General features: G+C 47.0%; 1 protein-coding gene across 1 annotated transcript in view; it reads left to right on the plus strand.

The window, feature by feature from the left end:
• The window catches only part of adgrl2a (adhesion G protein-coupled receptor L2a), a 777,020-nt gene that overhangs the window by 747,296 nt on the left and 8,917 nt on the right, over positions 1 to 20,807 (plus strand). Inside the window, exons 20-21 of the mRNA XM_085983501.1 lie at positions 6,582 to 6,710; positions 16,745 to 16,841. Of these exons, the coding sequence (XP_085839627.1) occupies positions 6,582 to 6,710; positions 16,745 to 16,841 (226 nt within the window). The remainder of the gene's footprint in view (positions 1 to 6,581; positions 6,711 to 16,744; positions 16,842 to 20,807) is intronic.

The following is a 20,807-nucleotide window of genomic DNA, read 5'->3' on the forward strand; positions in this document are numbered from 1 at the left end:
CTTAAAGGAGGAAAGAGAGGTAGCGAGGCGGAGAGGTTTAGGGAGGGAATTCCAGAGCTTGGGGCCCAGGCAGCTGAAGGCAGGGAGGGGGCAAAGTGGGGGGATGCACAGGAGGCCCGAGTTGGAGGAGTATTTGTAAGGCTGGAGGAGGTTACAGAGATAGGGGAGGTGGGGGGGGCAGTGGGTGGGGTGAGGCCTAAGCTGAATGTTGCCTGACTGTTTTACATTTGCCTGGAGTGACAACTGTGATTACCACGGGGGATCAGTGGTCGAGAACGGCCTTCTTTGATTAGTGGGCTGTACGCGACTGTGAACCTGCCCCATTCCTTCAAGGAGTTGAAACTGTAGCTGAGGTTGAATTCACCTCTTGACTCTCGCATCCTTTCAGCTGCTGCAGAACAAACGAAGGGACTCTGGGCTAGACAGGGCTCTGGGGGGGATCCTGATGAAAGCTGAGCAATCGGGCAGGTATCCCAGGCCACGTATCTTGCTGTCGTGTGCTAATTTGTGCCAGATTACAGATAGCATTACGTTGGTTCACCTATCGCAGCCTCACTGGCTGTCACTGCGCATAAAGTTCCACATTACCCCGAGCAACCGCTTCCTCCCCGTGCCTCGGGCAGCGCGCACCCAAGCACTGCCAAGCCTTCACGTGCTACGGGAGAGACGGTGTAGGAGGAGGAGGAGGAGCCCACAACAGGCAAAGGCCGCGACTGGAGCCCTGTGCGATTCACTTGGCCCAAACTTAAGCCATCAGGACTGTGCTACTTTTCTTTTGCGACATATACAGGAAACTCTTTGGTATCCGGCACCGACGGGACCGGGATGGGGCCGGTTGATTAAAAATTCCGGATGACAGAGAGGGTTATCTACCGAGGCTATTTTTAACAAACAAAAATTAAAAAATCAAGAAATGTGCCGTATACTGTAATTGGGTACTCGCCTACAGAATAAGAACATAAGAACATAAGAAATAGGAGCAGGAGTAGGCCAATCGGCCCCTCGAGCCTGCTCCACCATTCAATAAGATCATGGCTGATCTGATCCTAATCTCAAATCTTCTATCACTCTGCATCCACCCGAACCCATGTGATCTCCCGGGAGAGGCGAAAAACCAGATAAAGACCCAATGGCCAATTTGGGAGAAAAAAATCTGGGAAATTCCTCTCCGACCCATCTAGGCGATCGAAATTCTTCCAGGAGATCACTCTGTCCCTATATTTTCTACAGTACTTACCTTCTGTAAAGGCGATCTCCACCCCAGCCAGGAACAGGAATAAAACCATCTCCTGAAATCTAACACAGAATTAGAACACAGTAGGAGCAGAACCAAGCTACACGGCCCCTGGGCCCGCTCCACTACCCACAGGGCCACGACCATTCCGAACCTAGACTCATGTCCAATTTCCTGCCTGCTCCCCGTAACCCTTTATTCCCTTTACTTCTAGGAAACTATCTATTTCTGTTTTAAATTTATTTAATGATGTAGCTTCCACGGCTTTCTGGGGCAGCAAATTCCACAAACCTACCACCCTCTGAGTGAAGAAGTTTCTCCTCATCTCAGTTTTGAAAGAGCAGCCCCTTATTTTAAGATTATGCCCCCTAGTTCTAGTTTCACCCATCATTGGGAACATCCTCACCGCATCCACCCGATCAAGCCCCTTCACAATCTTGTATGTTTCAATAAGATCGCCTCTCATTCTTCTGAACTCCAATGAGTAGAGTCCCAATCTACTCAACCTCTCCTCATATGACCACCCCCTCATCCCCGGGATTAACCGAGTGAACCTTCTTTGTACTGACTCGAGAGCAAGTATGTCTTTTCTTAAGTATGGACACCAAAACTGTATGCAGTATTCCAGGTGCGGTCTCACCAATACCTTGTACAACTGCAGCAATACCTCCCTGTTTTTATATTCCATCCCCCTAGCAATAAAAGCCAACATTCCATTGGCCTTCTTGATCACTTGCTGCACCTGCATACTAACTTTTTGAGTTTCGTGCACCAGGACCCCCAGATCCCTTTGTACTACAGTACTTTCCAGTTTCTTGCCATTAAGATAATAACTTGCTCTATGATTTTTCCTGCCAAAGTGCATAACCTCACACTTTCCAGTATTGTATTCCATCTGCCAAATCTCTGCCCACTTACTTAGCCTGTCTATGTCCCTTTGCAGGTTTTTTATGTCCTCCTCACTCACTACTTTCCCTCCCATCTTAGTATCATCTGCAAACTTTGATATGTTACACTCAGTCCCCTCCTCCAAATCGTTACTATAGATTGTAAAGAGTTGGGGACCCAGCACTGACCCCTGCGGAACACCACTAGTTACTGATTGCCAATCTGAGAACGAACCATTTCTCCCAACTCTGCTTTCTGTTAGAGAGCCAATCCTCGACCCACGCCAGAATATTACCCCCAATCCCGTGATTTTTTATCTTGAGCAATAATCTTTTGTGTGGCACCTTGTCAAATGCCTTTTGGAAGTCTAAATACACTACGTCCACTGGTTCCCCTTTATCCACCCTATATGTTACTTCCTCAAAAAACTCCAGCAAATTTGTCAAACATGACTTCCCCTTCATGAAACCATGCTGAGTTTGTCCTATTAAATTATGTTTATCCAAATGTCCCGTTACTGTCTCCTTAATAATGGACTCTAACATTTTACCAACCACAGATGTTAGGCTAACAGGTCTATAGTTTCCAGCCTTCTGCCTACTACCCTTTTTAAATAAGGGTGTTACATTAGCAGTTTTCCAATCTGCCGGGACCTTTGCTGAGTCCAGTGAGTTTTGGAAAATTATTACCAATGCATCCACAATCCCTACCGCTACTTCCCTCAAGACCCTAGGATGCAAGCCATCAGGTCCAGGGGATTTATCCGCCTTGAGTCCCATTATTTTACCAAGTACTACTTCCTTAGTGATTTTAATCATATTTAGTTCCCCCCCCCCCCCCCTAGAGCCCCCTGTTTGTCCAGTGTTGGGATATTCTTAGTCTCCTCTACTGTAAAGACTGATACAAAATAATTGTTCAGTGTTTTTGCCATCTCCATGTTTCCCACCATTAATTTCCCAGTCTCATCCTCTAAGGGACCAACATTTACTTTAGCCACCTTTTTTCTTTTTATATAACTATAGAAACTTTTACTGTCTGTTTTTATATTTTTTGCTAATTTACTTTCATAATCTATCTTCCCTTTCTTAATCAATCTTTTAGTTATTTTTTGCTGTCTTTTAAAGACTTCCCAATCTTCCATCCTCCCACTAGATATGGCTACCTTATATGCCCTTGTTTTTAGTCAGATACTATCCTTAATTACTTTACTTAGCCACGGATGGCTATCTTTTCTTTTACACCCTTTTTTCCTCAGTGAAATATATTTTTTTGGAAGTTGTAAAATAACTCCTTAAATGTACACCACTGATCATGTACCGTCTTACCCTTTAATCTATTTTCCCAGTCCACTCTAATCAATTCCGCTCTCATACCTTCATAGTCTCCTTTATTCAAGCTCAGCACGCTTGTTTGAGATCCAACCTTCTCATCCTCTAATTGAATATGGAACTCAACCATGTTATGGTCACTCATTCCAAGGGGATCCTTTACTAGGACATTTTTAATTAATCCTGTCTCATTACACAGGACCAAATCTAAGGTTGCTTGCCCCCTGGTCGGTTCAGTTACATACTGCTCAAGAAACCCATCCCTAATACACTCAATGAACTCATCCTCAAGGCTGCTCTGCCCAATTTGATTTGTCCAGTTAATATGATAATTAAAATCCCCCATAATTATAGCTGTTCCCTTATTACAAGCCTCAACTATTTCCTGATTAATATTCCGTCCAACAGAGTTGCAACTGTTCGGAGGCCTATAGACTACACCCACTAGTGTTTTTTTCCCCTTATTATTCCTTATCTGCACCCAAACTGTTTCACTATCCTGCTCCTTTGACCCAATATCATTTCTCTGTATTATAGTGATTCCTTCCTTTATTAACATAGCCACCCCACCTCCTCTCCCTTCCTGCCTGTCCTTCCTGATTGTTAAATAACCTGGTATGTTTAATTCCCAGTCATGGTCACCCTGCAGCCATGTTTCTGTAATGGCCACAAGATCATACCCATATGTCGTTATTTGTGCCGTTAACTCATTCATTTTGTTACGAATGCTACGTGCATTCAGATAAAGAACTTTCAAATATGTTTTGTAACACTTAGTTCCTGTTTTTTCCCTTTTTAGTACTTTACTTTTTGCTCCGTACCTTCTGTCCCTTCCTGACACATTCTGTTTTTTAATTCCCCCACTGCTACCTAAGTCTATGACCTTCTCTGTTGTCATTTCTATTATTTGCTCTCTAGAAACCTCCCCCCCACTAATTAGTTTAAAGCCCTCTCTACAGCCCTAGTTATATGATTCGCCAGGACTCTAGTCCCAGCACTGGCCAAGTGGAGTCCATCCCAACGGAACAGCTCCCTCCTGTCCCAGTATTGGTGCCAGTGTCCCAAGAAGCAAAACCCATTTCTCCCACACCAGTGTTTGAGCCACGCATTTAACTCTTTAATTTTATTTATCCTAGCCATATTCGCTCGTGGCTCAGGTAATAACCCAGAGATTATTACCCTTGAGGTTCTGTTTTTTAATTTGACCCCTAACTGCTCATACTCCTTTAACAGAACCGTCTTCCTTGTCCTATCTACGTCGTTTGTACCAACATGCTCCACGACAACTGGATCCTCCCCCTCCCACTCCAAGTTTCTTTCCAGCCCAGAAGAGATGTCCTTAACCCTCGCACCGGGCAGGCAACACAGCCTTCGGGACTCCCGCTCTTGACTGCAGAGAACCCTATCTATCCCCCTAATGATACTATCCCCTACCACTACAACATTTCTTTTTACTCCCTCCACTTGAATGGCCCCCTGTACCACGGTGCTGTGGTCAGGTTGCTCATCCTCCCTGCAGTCCCCGCTCCCGCCCTCACAGGGAGTAAGAACCTTGATCCTGCTGGACAAGAACAAGGGCTGCGTCTCCTTCAACACTACATCCTGGATCCCTGTACCTTCCTCACTCGTAGTCACATCGTCCTGTCCCTGACCACGGACTACATCTGCAGTAATTAACTTCATAGGTGTGACCATCTCCTGAAACATAGAGTCCAGGAACTTCTCCCCCTCCCTGATGTGTCGCAGTGTCTGAAGCTCGGTCTCAAGCTCCATAACATGGAACTTGAGTTCCTCTAGCAGCAAACACTTGTCGCAGATGTAATCACCGTGAGCCTCAATGGGGACCACCGGCTCCCACATCTCGCAACAGTAACACATCACCTGCTCCATTCTATATAATTAATTAAATTTCTTATTATTAGTTATGAAGACCCTGCCCGGATATAGTTGATAATGTCACACCACTATTCAAAGGACTTACCAACTTAAAGGTATAAAAGAGAAGAGAAGGAAGAAAACCAACCAACCAGCTGATCACCAACCTCCTCCTTGAATACTGTCTGTGGGGCCTGTTTGGTTGACTCGTCCCGCTGCTCCGCCTCCACAGTGTTGTCCAAGCCTGGGAGTGGGGAACAAAACAGAGCAAAAAACACACCCTCGCCTCCCACTTATCCGAACTCTCCCACTTAGCAAAACTCCAGCACCACTCAATGCACAAGGCACTCCGTGCACTGCACTAGCCCCTCCCCTTTTATACCCGGATTCCACTTCCGGTTTAAACTGCCCAAGAGTTTAAAAAACCCTTAAAAAATTAAACTTACTTCAAATAATTGACTTCTTAACACACTAAAATTCACAAAATACACTTAAATGATTTTTCTCCCACTTAGCAAAACTCCAGCACCACTCAATGCACAAGGCACTCGTGTTAAATGGATGGTGGAAGATGCTTGATTAAGTACAGTACTGCCAGTTGAGGGTAATCCATAACTACCGGCAGCGCGGGAGACACACAGAAAAATGGTGGATCGGAAGAGACAACCGGCAGCGCGGGAGAGTCAGACTCCTGTTATTGAGGTGTTCTGACTTCCGACAGTGCCAAGAAGCCGAGTAGTGGCAGTTTGGAGAACTACCTCCACTGACTAACTCGGCCACCGCGGGAGACTCGGACTTGGCGACATTTCCAGTTATTGAGGTGTTGTTTTCGGAGTGAGAATTTTGCCGGTTAATAGAGAATTTAGGTGCCGTTTAAACGAGAGTTTCCTGTAGTTGGTTGGATAGTAAGATATTGCAAAGGCTTAGTTACCGAACATACTGAGCGGCAGTAGCAGCCCGCCGTCAGCTTCTGATTTTACCGCTCCAATATGACGCTGCTCTAGGTAGCCGCCATTTTATGCGTGCAAGCGAGGAATGATTGAAACGGTGGGATTTGAGATTTGTTTTTTTTTCCCTTTACCCCCACCCCACCTTCCACTTGTGGAATGCAGCGTTTCAATACATCTTGGCACCTCAGGAAATAAATCTACAAGCTGGCTTTTTTTTTTAAAAATTCCATCCCCCCCCCTTCTTTGCACGTAAGCCATGTGAATGCATGCCGCTAAACCCATGCCGTTTTTTTTGTCAACTCGCAGGTTCGCAAAGAGTACAGCAAGTGTTTCCGCCACTCCAACTGCTGCAGCGGGTTGACGACCGAGAGCTCCCACAGCTCGGCCAAGGCGTCGACGAGCAGGACCAGCGCTCGATACTCCTCTGGCAGCCAGGTACCTCGAGGCGCGAGAGTTTTCTTTGTGTTAACGTAGGGTGGGTGGACTGGAGAAGCTGGGGGTCATTCTCCTTCCAGCGGAGATGGTTAAGGGGAGATTTAATAGAGGCGTTCAAAATCACGAGAGTACATAAGGAGAAACTGTCTCCACTGGTGGAAGGGTCGATAACCAGAGGACACGGATTTAAGGTAATCGGCAAAAAGGAGCCAGGAGGGAGACGAGGAGAAATATTTTTTTACACAGCGAGTTGTTATGATCTGGAATTCACTGCCTGAAAGGGTGGTGGAAGCAGATTCAATAATGACTTTCAATGTGGAAGTGGGTATATACTTAAAAGAGAAATATTTGCAGGGCTGTGGGGAACGAGCAGGAAAGCGGGACTAATTGGGAGAGCTCTTTCAGAGAGCTGACATAGGCACGATGGGCTGAATGGCCTCCTGTGCTGTGTGATTCTAAATTCTGGCTCTGGAGAGGCACGCTGCAATTCAAAGGGCCAATCTCTTGATTTTGCCACGCCTGTATCGGTAGAAATACAGATACAGATCAGCTATGATGTAATTGAATGGTGGAACAGGCTTGGGGTCCAAATGGCCCGCTCCTATATTCCTAGAAATAGCCTGCTTTTTTTTTTGTTGTTGCAAAATCCTGACATTCCTGCAGTGTCCCCAGCCTTTCTCTCCGGTTTGCATGTGTCAGTGTAGAAATTGATGGTCGTCTTTCCCCAGCAATGTCTGATCCCGCTAATGCTGCCAGTGTAGTTCGTTTTACGTGTAATTCCATCCAAAATATTCTGTGCTGTCACAAGCTGACATGTTTCCGTGCGTTGAGTTCCATCGCCAGATCCCACTGTTGACGTGCTGATGTTTTCAGTCACTCTTTAATGAGCCCTCCCCCTCCCCCACCGCCCATGGCTTAGCAAGTTATTACCTCGAGTAGCTGAACTGTATAGACCAGGGAGATCCCAGGTTCACTTCCGCCCCACCCCCCTCCCCCAATCCGTGCTGTTGCTGGGGAAGCGCCTACAATCAACCTTGGTGTGCACCCTGGGGTTTTGGGAGGAGGAGAATCGGCCGCCCTTTCCGCTCCTGCTTGTTTGTCCGCTGACTCGGGCTGAACAGCGAGTTGCATGAAGGACAGGATGTGGGGGGCCAGGCCGCGATCCTTCTCGCAGCCGATCAGCCCCGTTGAGACCCACCTGTCCGATGTTCACACCTGGAGAACGGCTACTTGGGCACGAGGTGCTGGAAGGCAGGCCATGCCGGTGGGACAGCAACCCCCCCCCCCCCCCGGGCGAGAGAGGGTTGCCAAGCTCCTTCAGCACGAGTGGCTAATGAAACTGTCCGGAAAAGATCTTGGGGTTGGTGGAAGAAAAAAAAATGATATGAATGTGTTGAGCGAAGCAAAGAAAAAAAAGCATTCTGCCTTTATAACCAAATTCCTCCTTTTGAACTCTTAGGGCTAGGTTTTCCTGGAGCCGTCAGGCAGGGTTTCAGGCATGTGGGGGGGGGGGGGGGAATCCTGAATTCGGGGGTCCCGACACCATCCCGCCCAAAACCCCGCCCCACGCAACTTTCAGGGGCGGCGGGTACCCGCCCCGCACTGGGACCCGCGAAACCAGGCGGGAAGGGATTAGTGCCAATTAACTGCCTGTTAACAGGTAGTTAACAGGCAGTTTTTAGCCTAATCCCTATTTTGAGGGGTTTCGTGTGGGATTCCCGACGGCTCCAAACCACGCCAGGTTAGAGCAGGCGGGCCGTCGGGTTGAAGGAGTTGGAGGGGTCGCGATGTCGGTGCTCAGGTGAGTGATGGGTGCATGAGTGCAAAGGTAAGTGTGTTTGGTGTGTCTAAGGTGTGTAAAGAACTTTTACTTACCTGTACTTACCTTCACAGCCTTTCTTCCTGTAGCCGTCGGGAGCCCATCACTCAGCCAGCACTTAAAGCTGAACGGCTGCGATCTGTGAAAAGTGACAGCCTTCAGCTTTGAGTGCCGGTGAGAGTTCTAACTGAGTCTGTGCAGAAGGACTCATGTTAGAACTCAGACTGTCAGTGTTTGACAGCTTCAAACAGCTGTGAAACGCTGATATTTCATCTGTCAAAAGCTCTTGACAGATGAAATTTCAGTCTGTGACGTCACCTGTTGCCAGGTGGCCCTTAATTGGCCTGCTGAGCCCGCTGGGTGGGCTCAACAAGGTCAATCAAGGGAAAATCGCGTGGATTGGCCGGACGTCGAAGTAGGCGGGTCTGCAACCCGAAAGTTGTAGTCCCGCCTTCTTCCCGACAGCTTCAGGAAAATCGACCCCTTAATGTTTCTGGAAGCGATGCTCTCTGCTTTTTTGAGGGGGGTTTGCTGGATTCGAGGGCCAGGGGATTCCCTTCACTTCGTGGAGCTGGTTGGGGCGTTCAACATTGGAAGAATGTGACCGCGGCGCGCACGTGTTGCCGCTGCACGCTTTGCCGCCTTCCCTTGTCCCGGCAGCGGGGAGCTGACGAGCTGCGCCCCTCCCCGGGCCCATCTGCCTCCGACCTAACACCTCCCACCATCCCATTTCTGGATTTGACCCCTCCGTTTCCAATCAGTGCGGGTGCCGGTGGTAAAGGGAACGGGGTAACGTGGTGCGAGGAGGCCGGTCGGTGGGTTTTACCCGAGGCAGTCGGACACCTTTTTAGATTCCGGGGGGTTGAGATCCCGGAGCGGGGAAGGCAGTCATTTTCGGAGACAGTCAGCGACGGAAGGACACCATTCCTTTGACCAGCTCCGGTGCAAAATAAAAACAAAATCGATGCACAGCCAAAGGTCTGGTGACAATACATGCTTTCTGAATGCTTTTCTGTTTGAGCTTTAAGGAACATCCTCACGGGGTGGCTCAGTGGGTCACACTCCCGCCTCCGAGTCAGAAGGTTGTGGGTCCAAGTCCCCACTCCAGAGACCTGAGCACAAAAAATCAAAGCAATACTGAGTGAGTGCTGCACTGCCGGAGGTGCCGTCTTTTGCATGAGATGTTAAGCCGAGGCCCCGTCTGCCCTCTCGGGTGGACGTTCGAGATCCCGTGGCACTATTTCGAGGAAGAGCAGAAAGAGTTCTCCCCGGTGTCCTGACCAATAATTATCCCTCAACCAACATCACTAAAAAACCCAGATTATCTGGTCTTTATTGCTGTTTGTGGGATCTTGCTGTGCGTAAATTGGCTGCCGCGTTTCCCATAGTACAACAGTGACTACACTTCAAAAGTCTTTTTCTTTCATCATCTCCCGGCTGCTGCGTCAGTTCAGTGGTCCAAGAAAGTATATGCCAGATGCAGTTGGATGGTATGACTCAGTCACTAACCCCCCCCCCCCCCCCAATCCCGTTTGTTGTCTTGTAACATTTAGTCGTAGAAACCCATCTGGTTCACTAATTTCCTTTAGGGAAGGAAATCTGCTGTCCTTACCTGGTCTGGCCTATATGTGACTCCAGACCCACAGCAATGTGGTTGACTCTTAACTGCCTCTCTGAAATGGCCGAGCAATCCACTCGCTTGTATCCAAGAAGGCGGCTCACCACCACCTTCTCGAGAGCCATTTGGGAGGGGCAATTAATGCTGGCCTTGCCGACGGCATCCGCATCCCGTGAATGAATAAAAAAAAATCTACCTGGCTAAAACTGATAGAATCGTAGGCCCACTATTTCCATAGCAACACAGGAACAGGAGGAGGCCATTCAGCCCCTCGAGCCTGTTCTGCCATTCAGTGAGATCATGGCTGATCTGCATCCACCTTGGTTCCATAACCCTTAATACCCTCACCTAACAAAAATCTTATCAATCTCAGTTTTGAAATTTTCAATTTCCCTGACCCTCCCAGCCTCAGCAGCTTTTTGGGGGAGAGAGTTCCAGATTTCCACCCTTTGCATTAAGAAGTGTTTCCTGACATCATCCCTGAACGGCCTAGCTCTAATTTTAAGGTCATGCCCCCTTGTTCTGGACTCCCCTCACCAGAGGAAATAGTTTCTCTATGTCTACCCTATCAAATCATTTAATCATCTTAAACACCTCAATTAGATAGATCACCCTTTAATCTTCTATATTCAAGTGAGTACAAGCCTAGTCTAGTCTATACAACCTGTCCTCAAAATTTAAGTTTTTTAGCCCCGGTATCATTCTGGTGAATCTGCGTTGCACCTCCTCCAAGGCCAATATGTCCTTCCTGAGGTGCGGTACCCAATTTCTTTGGGATAAGGGAGTGGGTGGGTTTCAGCGATGGAAACGCAGAGAGTTGAGTGTGTAGCTATCGCTCTCTAGAATTACAGAAGTACCGGGTATGAAAAGTGCTTTCCATTGTCTCCGCACTTGCTAAATGCAAGTTGTAAGAAAGAATTTAGATTTATCGTAGCAGCTTAGCACGACCTTGACCCACCCCAAAACACTTCACGAGCAATGAATTGCACTTAAAGTGTCGTAGTTCTGTAGTCAAAACACAGGAGCCACTTTTGTCCAAAGCAAGGTCAAACAAACAGCAAACAAGATGAATGACCGTTTCACGGGGTGTTGGTTGAGGGAGGAATGTTGGCCAGGACACTAGGAGAATTCCTTGCTCTTTTTGGAAATAGTGCCATGGGATCTTCTACAAGCACCTGTACCAACAGAAAGGGCTTGTAATTTAACATTACCTCCGACAGTGCAGCACTCCCTCAGTAACTGGGCCGGAGCGCCAACCTAGATTATGTGCTCAAGTCCCCGAATAGGGCTTGAACCCATGACCTTCTGACTCGGAAACACAAGTAGCACCAAATGAGCTAAGCTGGTGACAGTCCTCGACTTCCAGAGCCATAAAGTCGCCAATTTAAAAAGGGATTTCATTTTGTGTTCGCATCCAGCACATATATCCTTGTATGTAACAGCACCGTTAGTGCAGGGCACTTTATCCCGACATACTGATTTTTCTAAGAAATCTTCCACTTTATTACGTCAATCTATGGCTCAGTAAATGCTAACCTACCTTTTGCTTTGTCTCCATTTTGCTGTATGTTTTCCAAAACCATGCCTGGGATTCTTGGTTGCACTCTGTTCTTTACTATATCTCCTAAATTCCTCCTGCTGTTCAGAAAGTTCCTTCTTTTTTATTCCCAACTCCTGGTAATATGTTATAAAATCAGCTTTTACTTCCCCTTAACCCTGCTGGCTTGTGTCTTTACTCATCCCCCCTTGTATATTTTGAGCGTAGCCAGTCTTTCAGTGTTGCAGTATTTTGTGTGCATTTTGTTTGTTGACTAGTAGGCAGTCCACATCATTCTAAGATATGTTGCATGATGGATTCGGCTAAAGAAGGTCCTTCGGTCCATTTGATCCGATCCTGCCCTACCCTTTCAGTTGTGTGTTACCGATTTTTTTTTTTTTTTGCTTTGCCGTCCTCGGGGAGGTTGACGGTAACTTGAGGGGTTGATTTGTGAACTAGTGAGCTTTGAAACGTGGCCTCCAAGGGCACGCCCTGTTCTTCGCTAACTGCGTAGAGATGTCACTCTCCCCGCCATTGCAGCCATCGCCATCAGACAGAGAAAATATTTCCAACCAGTCCTTCAATGCCGTACATCAGGGGAGCCATTTCCAAGCATTCTTACTGAACGCCTCGTGCAATGAAGCTTCAAGGGTTAAAACCTTAAAGCCATTAACTGTGGTGTACCCTTCAATCTGACTCTACGCCCTACCCCTGGAATTTTTGGTCACCACCATAAGTGAAGTGCAGCTCAGCCATGATCTAACTGAATGGCAGAACAGGCTCGAGGGGTTGAACGGCCTCCTCCTGTCGCTATGGAGCTTAGCTTTCTTACTGACGTAGGTTAAGTCGCCTCGATGGTTGACTGTTGCAGGAAGCCCGATGGGCCCAACGGGGGGCCTACCTTCTGTGTTGTATCTCTCTATGAAGCTGCGGGACTTCTGCTTTCAGCCTTTCTGCGCTACAGTCCATGCCTGCGTTCCATATTCTTCTCTTACAGCCTGGCACTGGCTCGCTTGCAGGAGTATCCTCTCAGCATTGCAGACCTGTCAGTCGGAGAACATCGCTTTTTGAAACAGAAAATGCTGGAGATACTCAGCAGGTCAGGCAGCATCTGTGAAGAGAGAAACAAGAGTTAATGTTTCAGGTCGATGACCTTTCATCAGACGAAAGGTCATCGACCTGAAACGTTAACTCTGTTTCTCTCTTCACAGATGCTGCCTGACCTGCTGAGTATCGCCAGCATTTTCTGTTTTTTTCACATTTCCAGCATCTGCAGTATTTTCCTTTTGTATCACTTTTTGAAAGCTGGCCCCATTGATTTCTGCATGGGAAGTTGATCTTTCCCCCCCTTCAGCGCCAGACAAAGGTAAGCACTCCAGCCGCTGAAAGCACTGTCACTACCGATATGAAGGGAGATCAATCTCTCCATCTTACCAGATGGGGCTTTCAATCGAGTGGACAGGTCTCTTAGAGACGCGTTTTATTCTGTTTTTGTCCGCCTACTTGAATGAACACCATGCCCCCCTGCATTGACCCACATTTTGTACAATTTAGCGTTTTTCTTTTGCCCTTCGCAGTGCAGCTGTCAAACACGACACAGATAGAGGCATCACCATAAAACATGTCCTCCCTCTCTCTGAAAGCAGCCTCACCTTGCCTATATATACTAGCTTCCAAAATATAGCAATACTGCATTCCCTTGCTTGTACCTCATCAATAATGGCAACTTGTTTTTATAGCACCTTTAATGGAGGAAAAACATCCCGAGATGTTTCACAGAGGAGCAATGGACACCTTAGCAGCAATAGAAGGGTTAGGAGGAACGGCCGAATGCATGCTTAAAAAGTTAAGATTTTGAGGGGGCTTTTAAAGGTAGAAGGGGGAGTAAAGTCGCAAAAACTTCAGGGAGGGGCCAAGATTGCTCAAAGTCTCCATTGCTACTTTTTGATATAATAACTTTGTATTTTTCTTTTCATGGCAAAGATTACCGTCCTTGGAGAGAAAGCATTGTATTTAACCAGCCTTCCATACTTTCCATGCCTGCGAGTTTGAATCTTTCCTACAGTTGATAATTTCCCCATTGCGTTCCTCACTAATTTTTGGCTCGGTACTTATTTCTGATGGATGTTCCTGTCAGATTTTTGCTGCCCGTCGCGTTGAAACGAGAGATTGTCCTCGCATAGATTGAGTGACAATTTGCTCGTGTGATACTTTCAGGAAGGTTCCCTGCTCTCTCTCTCATTGAGCTTACCAGAGCCGCCATAGAGCTTTGATGTGGATTGTTGGCCATTTTGCCTTCACACGGAAAATTGGACTCCGCCCACCAAATGCCTCCTAAACCAAAGCAATCTCTCAGTGAAATGTTGTGGAAGATAACACCTGATCCAATCAGTGTCACTTCATAGGAATCACATGACGTGTTTTTAAAATTGAACGTGATCACCTACTTTGAAGAGCATTAAGTTTTAGCACCTGTCTACTATATTTAGTACAAGAATTGGCCAGGTTAGACTGTGAACAGGAGTAGTCTTTGAAACTTTGAAAATCCATAATGTAGCTCTAAAAATAATAATCTGTATATTAAATAACCACGGCACCATTTTCGTAGAGTGTAAACAAATATTTTTTGTGTACAGGTCATAGGTTAAAATTCAGGTAGACTTGGCCTTGTGATGGTTTCCTTTAATCCATTAGGCAGAAGAAAACAAAATCCTGGGTTCTTGAGGGAATGTTGGGATAGGGCTGAAGCTACTACATTCATGAAAATCAGACCGACATTGCTAAATTTGAGAGTAGGTTAAGGAGGCCGAGGACCGGGACAGTTCACCGCACCCGAACTGGACTGTTCCTTGGGCACTGCTCATTCAAGTTGATGGAACGGATCTCAAGCCACTATTTGAAGAACAGAAAGTTCTCCCACTGTCCTGGACAATATTGCTCCCTCAACCAGTAGCACAAGAAACTGACCCGATGGTCATGCATCTCATTTTGCCATTTTCGGGACCGTGCCTTGTGCAAATTTAGCCATCACGCTTGGCCAATAACAGCAATGACTAGACGTTAGAAAATAATTTATTTGATGTGAAGCATTTGGGGCGTCCAGAGGATATGAAAGGTGCTATATCAATGCAAGTACTTTCATTTGTTGTTGGTAGGTGTTAAAAAATGTGCTGGGTGAATTGTTTCTTCATTTTTCGATGTCTGTTGCTGAAATCATGTTGCTTCATATTACATGGAAGGCAGCGGGAAAACAATACAGGAACAAAGGGCAGCACTTTCTATATCTCCAGCCTGAGCAACAGAAGGGACCCGAACCATCACTGGTCATTCATCTCCTCACTGTTTGTCTGGTCTGGCAGTGCCTCATTGGCCCACATAACCCTGTACTTCCATGTAATTCATTGTATATGAAGTGCTTTGAGATGTTCATGAGAGATGCACTACATAAATGCAAGTCTACGTTCTTTATTGTGTTGCTCATTCTAATCCATCCATGGCCTCGCCCCTCCCTATCTCTGTAACCTCCTCCAGCCCTACCACCCTCCAAGAACTCTGTGCTCCTCCAATTCTGGCCTCTTGCGCATTCCCGATTTTGATCGCTCCACCATTGGCGGCCGTGCCTTCAGCTGTCTGGGCCCTAGGCGCTGGAATCCCCTCCCTGAGCCTTTTCGCCTCTCTACCTCTCTCTCTCTCCTCCCACTTCTCTGACCAAGCTTCTGGTCACCTGTCCTAATATCTCCTTCTGTAGCTCGGTGTCAAATTTTGTCTGATCACGCTCCTGTGAAGCGCCTTGGGACATTTTTACTACGTTAAAGGTGCCATATAAATGCTTCTTGTTGTTGTAATTGGTAGTTGGCCGCAAAAAGGATCATGGACTTCACATAAGCTTGCTGCATGACGCCCCTGGTCAGTCTCCAAAGAAGAAACAGATACAATCTTTCTCTAATACCATAAAGTCAAATCTACTCACATTAAAGTGGGTGTAAGTTACTTGATTGTATCCTGCACGCCAACACCTTGTCCCTGATTAACCCTGGGCAAAGCTCCCTTTGGATGCACAAATCTGGCATGCTGCCAGTTATAGTGAGAGGCCTGACTACCAAAGAAAGAAAACTCTGCCTTTATAGAAAGAATATATATGATCCTTGCTTCCTGTTCTTGAGCCAACAACCCTGTGCTTTGGAGGTTCTCAAGGTTAGTCTTGTAAGCACTGTAACAAGAGCTTGTTTGTTTTCCTCTGTGCTGTTTTGCTTAAAGACCAATTTTCAAACTGAAGAAACCAGCTCAGAAAAGAGAGAGGCAAAAACATTTACAGTGATTGGCTGTGTATCGATTTTTTTTTAAATTACTCTTAAGTTGCTTATATTTCCTACCCTTCAATTTTGGAAATACAAAATGGTTTTAACAGTTGGAGAAATGTGCAGTAACTGCCTGAAGTAGCATCATCAGGGTTTAATCTGAACCACTGTGCTTTCAAAGCCAAGTCATCTCCCCTTGAGTGAACCTGAGACATGGGTTGATGCCTCTGGATCGGGACTTGTTGTCAACTGGAAGATATGTCAGCAAAAAAAAAAAAAATGAACAACAGCTGATGGATTTTGTTTTCAGGCACGAAGTATCCTGCGGTGTGCGGTTAGGGGACGTGTTGCTTCTGAGTGGGAATTGGGGTAAGAGGCAGAATGCTTTTTAGCTTAGCCACGCCTACGGGAGAGATTCGCCAGTGCTGAGTTGGGGGACATAGCGCCGAGCGAGAAGGTGGCATCGCGTAGAGAAGTTCGCACTTTAACCCGTCTTCAACGCCAACGTTAATATATTTGGAGGCTCCATTGAAGTATATTAACGCGCGAGCGAAGAACCAACCGCTCCCGTTCCTGGTTCAGTGGCCCAGTGCGGTGGTAGTGTCACGCCAACATCAGTGCGAAGTCGAGCAGCGCCCTGTTACTTGAGCGATGTCAAGGCTCAGTCATCCATTTTATAATCGTTCATGTAGAGCGGCCTCTTTTTTTCTTTGTTTTTTTTTGGAGTCATTTTGCTCACCAGCCTATTTGGCCTATTCACAGAGCCGTATTAGAAGGATGTGGAATGACACTGTGCGAAAACAATCAGAATCTTCCTTTATCTCAGGTGAACTCAACAGCACTTCAACACTTAACCAAGGTCAGTTCCCGGAAAAAAAAAATATTGACAAAAAAAAAATGTCTTTTGGAATGAGGATGTCGTTCATGCGTGTCATGGTGTGGCTTTTCTGTGATGTAGCTGTGTAAAAATCCACAGACCTAGTGCGGCCATAAAATATACACCTCTCAATTTTTCTCAAGGAATTCAAAAGAAGAAAACCTAATTTTTTTTTAACAAAGGAAGCAGCTTATTTTCCTGATAGTCTATTCAACATATCTCAAATCCGGAACAGTGTAATTTATTTTATTTTTTGCTGGAATAATAATGAAGTGATAGACAAATGTACAATAGCTTTCGGCTCTTCTGATAACTTGATGAGTTTGTCCAGTGACTAGCTGAGCCCCCTGCAGATTAGGAAAACCCCAGGCTCCATCTCGGGCCTGTAGTGAGTTGGCTGATCTTGGCCAGGGAGGCAATAGGGGCCCTGCAGGCTGGGCCCGGTATCACTGAGTGAGGGAGGGAGGGAGGGGATGAGTCGCCCTAGGTTCCCGCTCCTGAACACCGCGCGCGTGGACGTCAGCGGCAGCCTCGGCAGCGAGATGCCTCTCGCAGTCAGATAGGCTGCCGAGGCTCACTCGGCGAAGACTGACTGACTACTACTGGAAGTCGACCGGCACCCAAGGAGCCGTGCCCCACAGCACGGGGTCAAGGGAAGGAGAGGAAACATTTTCCTTGAACTTTCTAACTAGGTACTGGAGGGGCACCCCCACCCCCGCCCCGAGCACGTTGGGCCACCTAGGCTTAGCGACTGTAGGGAAATTGGGTGGGGAGAAACGCGCCCATGACTGAACCTATTTTTCTAAACTCATAATCTCAAACACTACTGCATTAACAAAATAAAAGTAATAAGGAATATTCCCCAGCTGAAGTATTGTATTCAATTCTGGGCACCGCACTTTAGGAAGGATGTGAAGGCTTTGGCGAGCGCACAGAAGGGATTTACTAGAATGGTTCCAGGGATGAGGGAATACAGTTACATGGATAGACTGGAGAAGCTGGGGTTGTTCTCCTTGGAGCAGAGAAGGCTAAGAGAAGATTTGATAGAGATGTTCAAATTCCTGAAGGGTTCAGATAGAGTAAATAAAGAGAAACTGTTTCCAAGGGCTGAAGGGTCGATAACCAGAGGGCACAGATTTAAGGTGATTGGCAAAAGAACCAGAGGCAACATGAGGGAAAACTTTTTTACGCACCAAGTGGTGAGGATTTGGAATGCACTGCCTGATAGGGTGGTGGATACAGATTCAATAGTAGCCTTCAAAAGGGAATTGGATAAATACTTGAAGGAGAAAAAATTGGAGGAAAGAGCGGGGGAGTGGGACTAACTGGATTGCTCTCAGAAAGAGCCGGCGCAGGCTCGATGGGCCGAATGGCCTCCTTCTGTGCTGTACTATTCTATGATTCCTATTTAGATATCAAGACCCTGCTGACTTGCTCGAAGTGTAAGGGCTCAGGTTTCAGCATCGGGGAACTTGGTGCTGATGCCACTGCCCGTGCCACCGTCAAACCGCGGGGACCGACTCGGGGTATTTCTCGATTTAACGCCAAGAGGTCGTTTCCTCACGGTTACGAGCATTTCTGACGGGAAAGAGCATCAACAGAGCAGGATCGTGAGCATCTTTGCTGACGCACTCCGGGTGCCGTCTCTGAAGTTGCTAAGACCTGATACGTGGCGGGAGCAGGAGAGAGTGCGCGGGCTCAGTGGCCTGCGTGGATGCTGGCGTGTCTCGCCATTTTCTTTTACGGAAAGGTCGTGAGCTAGAAGGAGGAGGGCGGTCAAAACCTGAAGAACTTGTGCAGGGTGCGGTTTTTTGAGTGTGTGTAAGTAAAAGAAAATTGGCAAGTTAGTTGGATTTGTTAAATCGGAGGCTTTGAAGGTAATTTTCCAACTTCACTTAAAGCATATTGGATTCTGGTCTTTATAAACAGCGGCATAGAGTACAAAGGCAAGAAAGTTGTGGTAAACCTTTATAAATGACTGGTTAGGCCCCAGCTGGAGTATTGTGTTCAGTTCTGGGCACTATACTTTAGGATGGATGTCAATGCCTTGGTGAGGGTGCAGAGGAGATTTACTAGAATGGTACCGGGGTGGTGGGACTTCAGTTATGTGGAGAGACTGGAGGGATTGTTCTCCTTGGAGCAGAGAAGGTTAAGGGGGGATTTAATAGAGGTGTTCAAAATGATGAGGGGTTTTGATAAGAGTAGATAGGGAGAAATTGTTTCCACTGGCTGGAGGGTTGGTAACCAGAGGACACAGATTTAAAATAATTGGCAAAAATGGCAGGGAGGAGATGAGGAGAATGTTTTGTTTTAACAGCGAGTTGTTGTGATCTGCCTGAAAGGGCGGTGGAAGCAGATTCAATAGTAACTTTCAAAAGGGAATTGGATAGACACTTAAGGAGAAATTTGCGGGGCTATGGGGAAGGAGGGGGAACTAATTGGTTATCTCTTTGAAAGAGCCGGCACCTGCACGATGGGCCCAATGGCCTCCTTCTGTGCTCTAGGATTCTATCATTCCCACTACTGACATGCGAAAGGAATTCGGACGAGTGCTGTGCACGGCCAGTGGTTATGATACGGTGTGCTGAGCGTCTGGGCGAAACTCCCCGTAGGCAGGGCGGAAGTAGAAGTACGGACCTTTAGACCAGATTATCTCATGCGAGCCGACATCACACCGTGCAGCTTTAGCCTGACTCCAGCCTACTGTGCAACCCACTGCCCTCTGCCGAGCTTTCCGCGCTTGCGCGCATCAAATTATCTTCCGAAACCCCATCTAAAATTCTAATCCTTGTGCTTCTTCCATGGCCTCGCGTCTTCCAATCTCCAGCCCTCAGAAGTTTCCATTCCTCTGTATCCTCCCTGCCCCACTATTGGCGATTGGCAGCCATGCCTTCAGCCGCCCGGGCCTCGCACTCTGGAATTCCCTGCCTTCAACTCCTCCGCCTCTACACCTTTAAGTCCCTCCTTAAAAGCCACCTCTTTGATCAAACTTCTGATCACCCTCCCAATCTCTTCCTTCTTTGGCTTGGCGTCCCTTTCTCCTTCTGCCTCTGTGAAGCGCCTCGGGACAATTTCCGACATGAAAGGGTTCGGCATAAATGCAAATTGCTTTCACTGTTGCTACCCCCTCCCTCCCCATCTTTAAAAGTCTCCTCAAAGCCTGCCCCTTCGACCGGCCCGCACCACCAACACTAGCCCCCCGCCCCCCCACCCCCCGCCTTTGGTCACCTGCCCTCCCGCAACTCCCAAATCAGCGTCCGCCTTTCGAAAACACCTTGGTGTGTTTCGCAACATTAAAGGCACGAGCCGCAAGCTGATGTAGCAACGGCGTTAAACCGGTTAACGCACGTAAATAAACAAGTTGCCTTCATTCAAATAGCGGAATTTCATTAACACCCTCATCAGTCGTGTTGCACTGGGCTGGTTCGACTGTGTATGGATTTTACAGATCAATTGGACTAAACGCATGGATTTTATATGATGATAATCTTAATATTGATTGTAAATCGGTTATGAATAGGGCTCCACATGGAGGCACAGCCATGACTTGAGATAAATATAAGACTAGCTTCTCCTGTTGATGTATCTTGACGATAACTGGAGTGGACAAGAGGTTTGCACCGTCTGCGTAATCGAAAAGCTCTTTGCTGACTAAGTGATCAGTGAGGCAGAAGCCAGCACAGATGCACTTGAAGTAAAATATTTATCAGATGATTCATTATCTCAGACCTAAATTAAAATGTGATCTTTTAAATGTTTAATTACCTTATTGCAGCTGGTTTAAAAAAAGACAAAAAGCAGTGATAAAATATGCATCCCTCAGTTGTGTGACGTGCCCAACCTTGTTTTATTAGTGTACACAAGAGGAGAACATTTTTGTTTCCGCGGTGTTTCTTATTCAGTGTCAGCTGGGGCTCAGTGGGTAGCACACTCGCCTGTGAGTCAGAA

This window comes from Somniosus microcephalus, chromosome 3 (genome assembly GCF_052327205.1).
Source record: "Somniosus microcephalus isolate GS21.2 chromosome 3, FLI_Smic_1.0, whole genome shotgun sequence".
Lineage (NCBI taxonomy): Eukaryota > Metazoa > Chordata > Chondrichthyes > Squaliformes > Somniosidae > Somniosus > Somniosus microcephalus.